The following is a 15,610-nucleotide window of genomic DNA, read 5'->3' as shown; positions in this document are numbered from 1 at the left end:
TACATATATATATATATATAAGTAGTTCAATAAAATGGACCAAATAAGAGAACAATGACCTTTGGCTCAACAGTGGGTGATCCACTGAAAGCAGGACGAGCCCCAATCGCCAGTCATTTCTCCCGATCCTGTCCAAATCTTTGTACAGTATAGAAAATTTGCGTCTAGAATGCATTTATCTTTCATTAGATTTTTCACTCCAGCCGCTCGTCATTTATGTGTTTGAGAATGTGTTTAACTTGCGTTCCGTTTTGTCAACAATGGCCGTCGTTTCTATCTATGATATTTTATTTGTCTGGTTCAACAATTGTTTTGTCTTTTTTTTTGTTTTATTTAGCGATCCGTTTTAAATCTAACTTCGTTCCATGGCCACTAGTAAATCGTGTGCCAATAAACTTCAATTTATTTCTACAGATAGAAGATAAGACTATTTATCACACTCAACATCTTCGATCATCATTTGTGTATACTCGTTAGCTTCAGTTAGACGTATACGCTAATGTCAGTCAACTCTGTGTGGTACTTTGTGAGTGTTGCTCAGTTGTCCATATCATCATCATCATCGTCATCATCATTACTTGTAAAAGTGTCAGCAAAAAAGTGTGCTCAGAGCGTGACTCGCCCTCGTGATACATGTGTCTATATTATATTTCGTAAAATCAAACATGCCTTAATGAATTTGAGCGTCTGCACTAGTATTATCGTCACGCCGACATGACGGGCACACAGCTCAATGTATGGCTATAGCCACTATCTATGCATGGTGTGGCAACAGCTTTCTAGCTTGATTAAAATTATATCACGTATATTGAAAAAATCTATGAAAGGCGACTTATCTCTCTGTTGATCGTATTTCGTTGTTCTATTATTGTTCAGCTTCGGCATGTAGAACCCTCGCCTGTCCTCCGTTGCCTATAGCCTTAACGTGGCTCCGTAGTTCCTAACAGTCTATATCGAGTCTATACGTCGCGCGTCCATTTTTGCCCTTTTCGTTTTTCCAGTTCGCTGAGCGCTTCTTCTTAGTAAGTATGTATGCGCCGTTACTATTGTTTTCATGTACTATCCACTCAAATCTTTTCCATGAAGCTCCCAGCCGACGCAGCTACTCTCTCATGCGTTTAAGTCAATTATGCAGTCACTCACTGTCGCCTTTACTATAGGAGCTAACATATTGCACTCGTTTTACTTAAAAAGCACGCTTATATCAAATAGTGCTGTCACCTTTGCTGGAATGCAAAGTTTTTTGTTTACTTCTTATTAAATTTTCCGTGTTTGTCTTGTCTGTACTTCCTCATAGCTGAATGTTCGCGTATCTATAAATGTGCGCATGCTTTAGATAATATTTGTACAGTTTGTTTTTTTTTCGACATTAAATCTTCTTCCGTCTTTCAAGCGCACGGCACGAAGGTCGTATCGTCGTGTCGTCCTTCTTTAAAAACTGAACAGGTTGCCCCAGGAGCATGCTCGTCCCGACGAATCATTTTTGAACATATGCACTGCGCCAAGTGCGTATACTGGGCCACCCAGAATGATAGCGAACGTACTCCTTCTTTGGTTTGAAAGAGTATGTTATATTATTTGTTTTCAGTAATTCAATTTATTGCATCTGAGTTTATCAACTAAGCGTGCGCTATCCGGTATTGGTTATTAAGCGAAGATGCATACGACATGTAGATAGATAACCGTTGACGTTGTAGCAACCGGAGGCTAATGTTGGTCGTAAAAAGTGGTCATAGACAGAAACTACAGCATCCGGGAAATGGACATTTTAGTAAGCACTACGGCGCCGGTAATACGATGTATGCCTGTTTTTGTTTAGTTTATCAGTGTGCAAGGAAACAGAAGACACTGAGTTTCGGCAGATGAAGTCGCTTTGGAAGACACTGTGTATGCGGCCATACCTTCCTACGTTGAAGTGCTCATGTTAATCGATGAACGATTGTGCCGCATATGCGATTTGACCAGGTGGCCAGCGGCAAGCGCCGATAGCAGTGATAGCTCGCCAGCCATTACGGTAGCACATACAACCTGCGAGTCAATACCAGAGACCGGAAAAGGCCGAGTTAAAAATACCTATTTCGGGCCGTATTCTATAACAACCGTAGCATCAACAGTTAGTGTAAGCAAAACCAACGCGTTGTGTTCGCGATTTGGTGCCTATCATAGGATATGTAATAATACTGCCTCATAACTGGCAATCAAACAAGAGCCAAAGTTGGATTTTGATTGTTCCGGATTTGGTTAAAGAAGCTCTGCTTTATAAAATGTTCCAGCGTACCCTAGCAAGCGTTCTCGCATTTTCGCCCGGCATATCTTGCGATGAGCCTTTAACACCCAACAACTCGAGAAGGGAGCTTTGCGCCGGTAGTATTGTTCCACCTCCAACGGTGCCAATTTCAATCGACGGCATCGTACACGAAATGTACAGGTCCTCGTTGTTTTCGCCGCAACTTTCAACAACGGTGATACAATTTGAACTTCCTACGTTCTGCGCCGGGTCTTGCCCAGTGGCAATGTATATTGCCGTAACGATATTAGCCGCCTGCAAAATGGAGAAATAAGAAATGAAAATTGGGTACAAAAGTGAAATAGGCTAAAGTCACCGATAAAAGGGGATCTAATAGGGAGAATCAATTAAATATACCAAATATACTGTATATTTTCTTTAGATATTGAAATGCAGATATAGATAGAGGTGAACCGAGAAAACCTATATATATTTTTTATACCTGTGCGTTGAATCCTCCGATTGATCCTGCAATTGCGGAGCCGATAAGGTTTTTGCTGGTATTCACTTCAGCCACGGCGGCCGCGCTCGTTTTCAGCACTTCGCTAACCAGACGCGCTGGAATGACGGACTCGCATACGACACCCTTGCCTCGGCCCTCAATCCAGTTGACGGCTGCTGGCTTTTTGTCGGTGCAGTAATTGCCCGATACTGAGATTATCTCGACAGTGGGGAAGATCTCGCGCAAGCGTTCGAGCGCAATTTCACTGCCTTTCGATAGCATATTCATGCCCATTGCGTCACCCGTCGTCGAAACGAACCGAATGAACAGGTATTTACCAACAATTCGAGTCTGTATTCGCTGGAGTCTGGCAAAACGAGATGTGGCGTCAAAGGCCTGTTTGATTTCAGCAAAGTTTTCCTTCTTTCTCAGCCACTTGGTTATATTAGAGGCTTCGGTGGCACTTGGCAGCTTGATGACGGGTCCCCGAGTCATACCCTCATTGAAGACCTCCGAGCATGCTCCACCGGCCCTGGCAATGGCTCGACATCCACGATTTGTCGATGCAATTAAACAGCCCTCGGTCGTTGCCATGGGAACGAAAAATTTGCGACCGTCGAGTAACAATGGGCCAGCAATACCAACAGGTATTGGAACGTAACCTATGGGAGATACGGAATTATGGCTACTCGTTAAGAGCTGAGTGTTATTTAAGTTGGCTAAGGTGCCGAGAGATTTAGAAGACCGGCATTCTGCCGAGTCCGTACATAGTACCATTGCCGTTTTGTTTCGAATACCACTGCTACTATTGTAAGAACAATTCCAACTGTTAATTATCAGTGGGTAGTATTTTTGAATTTGCTTTTTATGGGATGATCGCGAACGTATTGTTTCTTGCACCACTGAAAGCGTATGTGTTTCGGTAGATGCTGGTCTTACCAATAACGTTCTCACAGCAAGCTCCCATTACAAGTGAGTAGTCGTAGTGGAGGTAAGGGAGCTTCTGTAGAACCGGACCAGCTGCCGCCTCGGTGGCGACGACGTGACGTCGAATGGCTACCCCACGGATAGGGTTGTCGAGCACCGATTCTAGCTTGTACGCCGGTATATGGCCGCTGTCAAGCATCATGAGGACCTCCTTGTCCGTGAGCTCGTGGGATCCGCCCTCCTTACTTAACAGTTCAAGACATTCGGATATATCACGACACGGACATTCGTCTTCAGTATCTGTTGCAACAACGTGCGTGATAGGCGATGTCACCGATGAATCACTATCGTGTCAAGTAAACAAAGGAAAGGAAGAAGCAACAACAGGCAAGGGTAAATTAGCTTTTTGGAGCTTTTATGTACAGATGTGCTACTCTCGAATCGAAGTTTCTGTTCTCGATTTAGCCGTGCTCGTGGCGACATTAGCCGGCTTCGTGTCGTATATGTTTCCAATTAATCTTCTGGTCAATCGTATTCTCGTGTCCTAAAAATAGAACTTGTATAATATGAAGGACGTTTTAATATAATATTTATATTTTAATGTAATAATAAGAACGGCGTAAAAGGACATTGTCGTAGATCTTTCTTGTTTTCCTATTTTTATTTGCTATCCGTATGTCTGCCAGTCTCTTGTTTACGGTTATCGTGGCATTTAACCCAGTCGTTCATGCCATTATGGTATTCAAAGGCATCTGATGTTGTAGCGCAACTGTACCCCATGACGATCTTTCGATCTCCCTGTTCGATTACACAGACACACAGTTGGCGTTTACGGACAGATGAATATCTAACATTTTCTCAAGTTATTTCCCTTCGAACTTTTTGTAGAACCTTCCATAAACATATAAGATATCAAATGTTTGTGGACTCTGTTATCAACGAACAGTGCGTAGACAGCCATTACTCAATTTACTTTAGTATTCTCCAGTTTACGCTAATTAATAACAGCTGCAATTTGTTGGGTTAAAGCGAGCAGCGTCGCCTATCACGTTCCAAAAATTAGATGATCTGATTCATGCCAAGCAGGTTCGATATTACGGACGTCACGTCGTCGATAATCACTATTTGTTTCTACAGATTGGGAGTTCTTAAGGTAACGACCATGTGGCGTTCGAGTGTGTCTCGTCCCATCAATGTGTGCCCTGAGTTTTTCTGGACAGATCACTATACAAAACATCCGCTGGGTAAAAAGATGCACGCACTGTGTACTATTCATCATCGTCTACTGCTCAAGTTCTTGATGCGGAAAACCACATCGAACAGGGACTGCGCTCATCAACGCATACATACGCTCATTTTCGCCGTATGCTTGTTTTTTCTTGCTGATGTAGTTGCCGCCTTTTCTATTACTGCCTCCCCTACGCCGGTCCATGCAGAGGAAGCCATTGAAAATATACACGCTACTAGGATAGTCGAGTGAGCACAAAATACTGATAGCAATAACGGGAACTAACCCATAAAAAACACCGGAAGGGCCATGATGGACGCGATGATTTTCTGATAGCATTTATACACACATGCACTCGCGGAATGGATAGGTCCGACAGAAATCGTACTGGTTGAGGCCGACTAACGAAATAGAGACAAAAAACGGCGGTGACACGTTGGTCGGGACGGGGAAGATGTCTAGGGTGTGCAACTGCGAAGCTGCGCATAGAGGATCTAGACGTCAATAATTCTATTGAAGTCTAGATCTTCGCTAGATCGCCTCGCTCACACTTGAATATTCTACAGTGTAAGCCAGGTGATAACCGAGCGTTAAACAATACAACTATATAATATTAGAAATGCCAGGTTCGTCTAGTTCGTACCACACACAGGTCAGATATGCAAATAAGATTATGGATGTCACACTCACAGACCTTTGTTGGTTCTTAATTTTTACGTTTGCTGACTGCTTTCTCATGAGGATCAACTCGCAGAAAGACACACATTTACCTACCGCTTCAGACTTCAAGCGTCGAGCCAACATAAAAATACTGACGGTGGTTAATTGTGTTCCTCACGCTGGCCGACGACGAAACGGCGTCAATGACGTTGATAAATGACGCGTGTGATAACAAGGGCGGATTGTACGCCAAGCGTCAGTTCTAAAGATCGCCAAAACCGCACTGGACATTGAAGTGTGTTCATCGCTTCGCTACAACTGGATAACCACGTCTTGATTTGTTTTCATTCCATTTTCGCGCAATTAAGTTTATTGATTTGCTTTATTCGTTTTTTTTTTTCACTAAGCTTAGTTTTCAGTAGCCAAGCAAGCTGATACTTCAAACTTTTTTTCAAAATGTTAATTGCCACATGAACGGTGGAGTTGAAGGGAAACATCAAGTAATACAGCCCTCTGCAGAGTCACGTGCAGATCTTATCGTATGTATCGTAATCACTATTGATTAGTGTTATATCGCTGGTGTGCTGTGAGTGATACTCTGGGTCAGATCGCCTCCTCTGGTTTCAGTTAGCTGTCAATAAAGAAGCATAAAGACTTGAAAAAAGATGGCTGTCAGTTACCTGTGCACGACAAACGGCGGATCCGTCTGAACCATTTTGTCTTCGCGGTCGAATTCGCCATCTTCGGCTCCAAGCATAAATGAGGGTCTTTTGCGCTCCTCGAGCTCAGACGATATCTTGCGTACTCTATCACGTAGATTGCGATCTGGCGCCACATCACAGTGAGGTGACCCTCGCAGCTTTGTCTTGTCGATCCCTAGTAAGGGAAGTGTATAATTGAGTAATCGAGAAATCAGCTAGTTGTCAAGGGCAAACTATAAAATTTTCCTGTACAGTCGCTTCTTATACATGTACTAACAATATGACAAACAAGCAATTCAGACTATAGGTAAGATTTATCTAAAAAGTCATCTGTCTGCGTTAGCCTCAAGCAAGTGTAGACAAATAGACGAAGCTAGTGCTGTCCTATGTGGTTTTTTAAACTGCGTAGGCGATCTTGACGCGAGACGTGGCATCTTTTCTACGCTACGAAACCCGAACCTACCCTCAATGAGATCAATGGCCGCTGACGCCAGCTCTTGTTTTAATTGCGCACGCCTCTCGAAGAAGAGGTATTTGACCGCAATGCCCAGGGCCACACCAAGTATAACGACCTGCTCAATGCTTAACCAAAACCAGCCTGTCGGACTGCCTATTCCAGCAATCTGTTCGTACAACCTGCAAACAGCACGTCATTCAACAATGGTCACCACAAATACAGGTTAATAGCTGCGGGTTCCGCATACAGCAGTAACTACTCGACAATCTACATCACGTGAAACTCCTTAGATCTTTCTGTCAAGCCTCGGGCTTCTCCGAACCTGGGCATTGCTGCGGTTGGGTGTGGTGCAGGCAAGGCCTGTGCTTCTGAGTCGCTTGCGGTGTTCTCCGAGGAAACAGCGAAAGACTGCGCACTTTGGTTGGAGCCACTTGTTGGTATTCCGTTCGGCGATGCACAGCGATTGTGTGCATGTACAACCATCAAACCTGCACTCTGTAACAGCGTCACACAAAAACAGATCAACTTGTTGTCAAGCATCGTTTGCCGCAGGAACACCGTGCAGCCATTATCGATACGTGTAGTTACAGTAAACAGGACGAACTACTCTGATTTGTAAGAGAACTTCATTCGCTAGCAAGGCATTAACTGGACTGATCATTTTTATTTAGGAACAGTATAGGGAATACCCAATTCAAGATTTGACTGCTAAACGTCTTAGTCACACGAACAGCTTCAAAGCGTTTGGGGGAACTCTATGCATACTGCGTAGGGCGTTTCATTCTGAAGCAGCTAAAATCACATACATACAGAACTTACTTCACACTAATGGAGAGTTCGACCAGGCCTATTTCTTGCTGAGATTAACAAAAGATGAAATAGCACAGTAATAGCATGAATCTGTGTGGTTCGACGACGTCTTGAACGCAATGATCATTTATGGGCAAGTTCTCAGCACCTAGTTTTTGACCCACTGAACAATTACTGTTTACCGGCCAGCAATACCATTCTCTAATTCCACTAATAATCTTTATAGTATGTACACATAGCAGCAAACATTACGGGGCCCCGCAACTACACGACGACGTGCGCACGCTCAAGACTGCGAATCATTCAGGATACGGCTTGGAACACTGTTCTTTTATATCCGCATGCGATTCCGTTTAGTTTAGCGTACGTTATTTACGCCCACATTGCTTCATGGATCGCGCACTTCTCCGAACGCACGGAGTTTCTCCCTGCACCCTCAACAGATCGACATCGAAGGCATTGCTTGACAGGCGTTCAGACAAGTTTACTGCGAGAGCCATCTACTATCCGCACCATTTGCTGCGGGCAAACGGCAAAGTGGTTGTGGACGACAGACCAGCCGCGCTAGACGTCAAAGCGAACCCGCTACCGTAGCGGTAGCCGCCTTCATGGCTTTCCTTGATGGCGAGTCCATTTCCCCGTTCATGGACAACGATGAAGACGAAAAAGACGACGAAGATACAGATGAAGGCAACAAGAGGTAGGCTGCGCTAGTCAAATAAGAAAACACCAGTGGCCGGTTGTGAGCGGTACGGTGCACCTCGTCACCTCTGTCGACAGACTGTCCACGTCGTTCGGACAACCGTTCGTCGATACTGGAGTAATTATTTCAAGTAGTGTTGAGTAATACCATGCTATAGGTTTGCACTCGACGAGTGTGGGCAACCGTGGAACGTCGAACATGGAGTTGCCTTTTCTCTTTTAGAATCACTGATCAATTCTGTACATCAAACATTGTTTTACTGGGAAATCGATTAGACGTAACAATCAAATCAGTATTTTCCGTTCTATGCAGCACGCACAAGGGTGCAGTAAACTTTGTTGAATGTTCATTTTCGTACGGTACAAAGCCAGGCAAAAGCAGACAGCCACAAGGGGAAATAGAAAGGCAAGGAAGGGAGACCGAAGAGGTGCTTGCGAACGAAAGCTTTCCACGAGCATAGAAACGCATATGTCACAATCGAACATTAGATAACGTTACAAGACAACCACTAAAGGCTGAACGACATTGTAACAAAGAAAGCCATGATGACAAGCTCATTCACGTCGTTTTCGAAAGGTCTATGTTAATATTTTCTAGCTATCCATAGAATTCAATGTTCCAGCGCATTTAATTTCCGGGATAGCCATAAAAGAACATAAAAAAATGAACAGTTGAAATTTAGTCGACACTATTGAGAAGACCTCGACTCTGTGATGAGCCCTGATCTGAGTGCGTGTCCTGTGGAGCGAGTTGGCCTTTAGAATGAATCAAACGTCATTACAAAACTCTCGTAGCACAGATAGAGGCTAAAGTAAGCGAGATAAGATCAGCGGTACTTATGACATACTTGTAGCTTATATATTCGGAGAACAATTTTTTTTGTAAGTTGGTTTCTTCTAAAGATATAACTTTAACGACATTCTGATATTTTCAGCCAACGAAAAGCTGTATTTTTTAAAACCGAAAAGGTTTCAGGCCTGGTAAGAACGGTTAGGGACGTTTTGTAAATACATGTACACGAGATAAACCAGAGGCTCGTCTCGTGTACATGTATTTTCAACGGTTCCTCGTGCCACATCTGGTAAAGTAACAAACCTGTTCTTAAAAAATTAAAATACTCCATTACAGAGATTGACACACATACATGTGGTATATAGATTTCACCACAATTATTGGGTAAGGTCGTTAGTCAATTGCGCCTTATATCTACAGAACTATAATGTTGGACCCTGTAATATGCTTGCAGCATCGTATAGTGAGAATAATAAATAGGACTGAGCGGCTCAAAAAAGTAATACGGTAGAAATTAGTAATACAAAAGCGTAATACGGTAAAACCCGCTTTCTATTTTCAATTCGTTTCGAGCTTTTCAACGCCATTGTTACGTTGATGGCTGTTATGTTTCAATACCATTCTTCTCTGGTGAAAGTCCTGAACCGCCTATCGCTCGACGAACGAGGTGATCCTCGTTCGTATCACAAAATCATCGTACAGCGGTCTCTTTTGCTATAGAGCAATAAAGTAGCTAGTTCCACTTCCGCTTTGTCAGTGATCATTCTGCTCGTAGTTGACTAAACTCGGGTGTTCCGCTTTAGACCCTCTAATGAGTGTACGTATATACGCGTATATAATGTATGTGACCGAAAATTTTACACGTTTTTCACGCGTATAGACCTGCAAAAACGCGCGCACTATCATCGTCCCAAATTTTCTTCGCCCCGGTTCCATATCTGTGTGTCATTCTTCATACTTCTTTTTTTTTTATTAACTATGAACCTAAGCGGTGACACAAAGAAAAAGAGTACCACTTATTCGTACAGGCTAGCATTAAACCGTGACTTTATCATCAACGAGCTGATCTAAAAGTTCCAACTGAAATTTTGTTACTTGATAGTTTAAAACTGTCATTCTCCCATTTAACGACTATGAAGCGAAGGGAGCAAGCTGGTTTGAACATGATATATGTATATTGAGAGAGAGAGAGAGAGAGAGAGAGAGAAATTGTTGGCGGAGAAATGGATTGTCGGGGGCGATACAGCCGTTTGGCGGCCGTACGCGGAAGTTATGACGTGATTGTCCTGTAGCTTGTTCGTCTTTTATAGAATAGCGCATCGACTGACGAAGATATTAGTAGGGAACAAAAGTTTATAACTGGCAGTCGGCTACCAGGAAAACATTGTCGGAATCAATTTCCGCTGACATATCAGAAGGTTCAGAAGTCCACTTGATTGCCCGCTGAGCATTATTCTTTTATCGTTCTAAATAATTCACTAAGCATAATGCTGCGATGTATAAAAACACATAAATAATATATATACACATACATAATACATATGTATATGTATATATATATATATATATACATAGAAGCACTGTGCTTTGGCAACTATCAAGCTTCGAATAAAAAGGCATGACAGACCTCACAAGTACTATTTCCTGCATTGAGATGCGAGGCATAGTCCAAGAAGTTTCGAATAATTCGAATCCGATCAAGAATACCAGACTCTTAATCCTAGTCTCCGTCGTTTATTCGTAGAAAGTTTACCTTCGGAAATCCGGCGCGAGTGAATGAAGTACCGAGTATACAGTGGTCTTTTTATTGAGCACTTTGTTATGTCTATGTGTCAGTATCATTGAGAATGAAAATTGGGTCATAGTGGGTTGCTACAGTTACAGCTCCAAGAGTGATTAGTCTTAACAAAAGTAGACGCACAGCCGCTGTTTCGCTAAGCTTTCGCACACAATAAAAGGTGAACTCGCCATAACGAACGACCTGCACATACCTATCCGTGGCAATATTACCCTTTATCCTAACCTGGTTCAGGTTTATCCCGCGGTAACGTCAGCAAGGAGGAAAGTGAGGCGAGTGCCAAGCAACCCGCTAAACAGCGAAACCAAAAAAGGTGATGCTTGTTCCGCCGCGCAACCTTAAAGTTGGAATGACTTGCAAGATGGCGTCACAGACAGTCATCGAGGCGATGACTTCAATGAAACCGTTCACCTTTTCATGAGCTTTAGACATATGCGTTTCTATTCGCGTTATTTATACCGGAATTCGAAGTAGGCGCATAGGTGACTTAACGCAGCCCGAGAGATGGTTACGAATCTTGATCCGACTGAATTTTTCAGAAGCTGGTACATAAAACTACTTTCAAACGGGACAGTTTTCCGCGATTTAAGTACATGCTTCTCAATTGTGGATCGGGTTGGCTGCTCAGTGTCGATCCGACGTAACGTTAAACCTTTTTTCACAGAAATAGCTTTTAAGTCGTCAAAAAATCCTTAGGTAGATACGAACTAACATGTATTTATGTTATATGTATGTAGGCATTTTTCATAAGAATTTCGTAATGTAATTAAAAACACCTACGCTAAGCGTTACGTACGTTAAACATGTTTGATAGAGACATGCAATAACGAAAAGAGTCCGTCGACGACAGGACTTCCTTTACTTTCAGAAATCACGGTACCAAGTAGTTAATATTTAATTTCATCTATGCGAATCTGCCAATGGAGAAAATTTATATCCTCCAGCCAATACTGAAGGCTAAAGAGTTTCACAGTACCTTCAGTGGTGTTTGAAAGCTTTGAATTGCTCTGCGAAGAACAACTTTTTAAAATTTAGTTAATTTATTTATCAAAAAGCAATTCTCAAATGCAGAACCTCGAGGCTGGAATCCTTCTCAGGCTGAGTCGTGCACAGGCTTCCGCTCAAGGAAAATGCAAGAGTTAATCGAAACAAGGCCTGACTTGATGTCTACTGGCAATCAGCATTTTTAATGACAAAGAAGGAACCGAAACCCATTTGCTGAATAGTATTTAATTGACAATAATGAACATGAATGAATGAATGAAACAGGACATTTATTTAGTGGACTTATGGATGCATGAAGATGATGGTACGAAGCATTACAACGAACCGGATTTTCCTACCAGCCTCAATCTTTTACATACAACGATGATTTAGTGAGTCTTCAATAGCTTTTGCTATAAGTCTTATCATTGAGACTCATACGTCTGGATGGTAGGGGCGACTCTCTAAATATTTGTTCGATATATTTCCGTCTGCACGTCCGGAATGCAGGTTACCTTATATCCATGTTAGCCCTTAGAAACTGTCAACTTTAGCAGCAAAAAAGTGCCGGATTTGTGCCGACAGCTGTCATTCATAATGCTCATTAGTTAATGCACACGTATGTCACACATAAGGCCGTTTTTTACTAATCAAGTAAATCACAATTGTTCCTATTATGATTATTATAAATATCATCTAAGAACTGCCTTAAAAATAAAGTTAAACAATTTTAAAAATCTTACCCAACGCAGTATGTTAATATCTAAGCGCGGAATATAAACGAAAATTCGATTAAAAAAAAAAGCCCAAAAATTCAGCTTTTTTGGGTTCTACGGTACGCATATTGACGGGGCAGTTGAGGTGACCGGCTTCCTGGCTGAAAGACCAAGGGGATGCTATTCCAAGTCCTGCCAACGACACGTAAATACTATACAATTTGTGTGAATATAGGACACGTAATTGTGAACCTTTTAGAACTTACCATAATAACTTTAACTCTTTGCAAAACTGGATTTGACTGGTTTTCCTCTCCTGATGAATTGGCGTCACTTGTTTCGATTGGCGTCTCCTATTATTTCAATGCAGAACAAGAAAAAACAACAAATGATAAGCTGATAACAAATAAGCTGATTCAGCTTAAGGCTTTCCATTCTATTAGCAGACTTCTGTTACAGCAAGGAACTTCATAAGTAACGTATAATCAATTCTAATGATACGGTCTAATTTTTGGAAATAAGGTCAGAGTTCTCATAAACCTAAAAAGTCGTCGTTGCGGTTTAAGATGGCTAATAGCTAGCTTTCTCTAGTTACATTTAAAAAAAAAACCCAGGTCTGCAAGACTACTGCATTCGGTCGAGTACGAACTGTTACAACAAATTAAGGGCATATTTCGATATTGAACAGGACAGAACGCTTGTTACAAGGTCTTTGTTCTAAGCTAGAAAATTTTTGAGTTGCGTCATCACTGCTGAGAAGTGAACGTAGAACAAATCAAATTTCGTATAACAGAATATACTTGTCTCTGCTTTATCTACGGGTGTCACCCTAACAGTTGTAACGTAAACTATTCATCGTTGACATTTTTTGACAAAAATACAATGATAAACAAATTATCAAAAAATCGTTGTCTTCATGTAACATTGAACTTTTAACTAGAAGTGTTCTTCGTTGCCCTGGCGTCATGGCGAGAAATCTTCAGAAAGTCTATGTTATGTGAGCGGTGTATATCAAACAAACGGTCGACTAGTACCATGTTCTACAATATGATGGGTTAATTGATTCAGTTGGCCACGATTATACTTGTTGAGATTGGCACGCATTACTTTCCAAGACACATTTACACTTAACCCAGTTTCGTGGTCATATATAACACGAGCGGGATCTATAGCCGCTTACCTCGAATAGAAGTGCGAGGAGAGCAGGGTAAAATGAGAAGAACACAGCATAGGTGATTAGAGCCGAAAGCACAGCATAAATGGCAAGGCTTTCGAGGCCCGAACTCGAGCCCACCCCTGAGGAACTGCCAACGCCAACGCCTATCACAAGAGTCTCCACGAGAGTGTCCAGCGTCAGGCCAGGACCAAGTGTTGCTAGGCCCTCCCCGATAGCGTCACCTACACCGTCCTGTGACGTAAACGATAATATTTAGTGGCAATATGAATAAAAAACTGTTGTATATAAAACAAGGACTTTTGCTCTTGGCTGTAGCTATTAAATCGGTTAGTCTAGAACTTACACACACGCCTTAGTATAGATTTCAAACTTTTCAACAGATCAGTGTCAAATCATACTGGAACAGTTTTTAGCCGCTATATGGCAAGCATCCGTTGGACGGCTTACTAAAAAAAAGGACCACCAGATAAAAGGACTAATAGCATCATTGTTACGTACACATCAATTTTTCAAATCGCATTAAAGCGACGCCCGTTTAAAATCGAGCACATTTACACTACCTGTGCATTTGCGTGCGTTGCTGTGTGCTGAGCTAATTTAGAGGCTTTACCGAGGTCCAGAAGAAGCACAAATAGCGGTAACGCATCCCTGGAAAGCAAACAATAACAAAATAAGCAGATCTGTCATTATATATTGGCGTAAACGCACCTCATGTGGGCAGTTCAGTATTCAGGTATTATTGTGAAACATTACTTCAGATGATGGGCGCGCGAGTCCCGACGTAACACCATCTAATCGTAAAAAAAAACCACAAGTTATCTAATTTGTTTTTTTTTTTGATTTTAAATCATGACCCATTTTACTTATCGGCACAGTAATCTGAACAATTCTATATACTATGTATATGCATTGATGAAATACACGTTAGGCCTTCTCGGCAACACTCCGACGTCACGGGCTATTTCCCTCAAACTCGACTGTCGATTAACAATTCCATCAATTACATTCAGGCCTGGTGGCACCGCTCCTCAATCATGTGTGACCATGGTACAAGAAAACCCGTCAAGGCTCGTCCGATACAAAGCTATGCTTACTTGACTTGTGCAAACGTTCGTCCGAAAAGGCAAACGAGAGTGCCCGCGAGGATCAGCACGGAGAATAGTGCGTATGCTATCGCTGCCAAGATGACCTTTTGCCGACAGCATCGTAACGCTTTGAGCTGATGTGCCACGTATAGTAATGCGCCTAAAACAATGACCGCGTGCAGCTCTGAACTAACTCCACTGCTACCTGCAAACACAAGGTAATAGGTATCTGATGAAATTTGCTTTATTTTATTTACATGCACCTGTCGCTATTTGGCGCAGCTAAAGCGGACGAAGGTAGCTCTGACCATGCGTTGTTTCCACATTGTTGTCCATGTGCAGGAACGTATCATAATAAAGACCTAGACAAACTAAGCTACAAGAATACAAGTCCTTTGTACAAAACTCAGTGACAGTAACTCATGTAAATACATACGCCAGAAGCCAGCCATAACATCGGTGATTCCGAGAGAAACTAACATATTGTGGGACTAAACGGAGAAAACAGCTGTTGTATACTACGCCAGATCTCTTTCCGTCCTCGCTTACATTCGAAATGTTTTATTTAGTATTTATATATTTAGTCAATATATCTATCACTCACTGGTGATCCTCTATAAAGAGAAAATGTCTTTCTGTGGCAAACATCAATAAAACCCAGCGGACTCCAGTTATTCTACATCTTTACAATTATCCGTACCTTCACGGGAGCGTAGTGAAGCCGACGGATAGCCAATGTTCGAAGCGGTAAGCCCAAGAGTTATCATCAACGTTAGTGCTGCCACGATCACCTGAAGACAATTATTAGATACGGTCGAATAAATCGATTTACTAAATACCACA

General features: G+C 42.1%; 1 protein-coding gene across 1 annotated transcript in view; it reads right to left on the bottom strand.

Annotated features, from left to right (window-relative positions):
• Positions 1 to 784: 784 nt before the first annotated feature.
• Hmgcr (HMG coenzyme A reductase) overlaps positions 785 to 15,610 on the bottom strand; it is a 24,229-nt gene continuing 9,403 nt past the window's right edge. The window contains exons 3-14 of the mRNA XM_086967645.1: positions 15,468 to 15,558; positions 14,777 to 14,972; positions 14,243 to 14,330; positions 13,686 to 13,913; positions 12,772 to 12,858; positions 7,025 to 7,197; positions 6,709 to 6,881; positions 6,225 to 6,420; positions 3,669 to 4,000; positions 2,730 to 3,391; positions 2,279 to 2,542; positions 785 to 2,028 (exon numbers count right to left, since the gene is read on the bottom strand). Coding sequence (XP_086823771.1) covers positions 1,906 to 2,028; positions 2,279 to 2,542; positions 2,730 to 3,391; positions 3,669 to 4,000; positions 6,225 to 6,420; positions 6,709 to 6,881; positions 7,025 to 7,197; positions 12,772 to 12,858; positions 13,686 to 13,913; positions 14,243 to 14,330; positions 14,777 to 14,972; positions 15,468 to 15,558 — 2,613 coding nt within the window. The 3' untranslated portion in view covers positions 785 to 1,905. The remainder of the gene's footprint in view (positions 2,029 to 2,278; positions 2,543 to 2,729; positions 3,392 to 3,668; positions 4,001 to 6,224; positions 6,421 to 6,708; positions 6,882 to 7,024; positions 7,198 to 12,771; positions 12,859 to 13,685; positions 13,914 to 14,242; positions 14,331 to 14,776; positions 14,973 to 15,467; positions 15,559 to 15,610) is intronic.

Source organism: Varroa jacobsoni, unplaced genomic scaffold (assembly GCF_002532875.2).
Source record: "Varroa jacobsoni isolate VJ856 unplaced genomic scaffold, vjacob_1.0 scaffold_275, whole genome shotgun sequence".
Classification (NCBI taxonomy): domain Eukaryota; kingdom Metazoa; phylum Arthropoda; class Arachnida; order Mesostigmata; family Varroidae; genus Varroa; species Varroa jacobsoni.
This window is presented reverse-complemented; position numbering and strand designations above follow the sequence as displayed.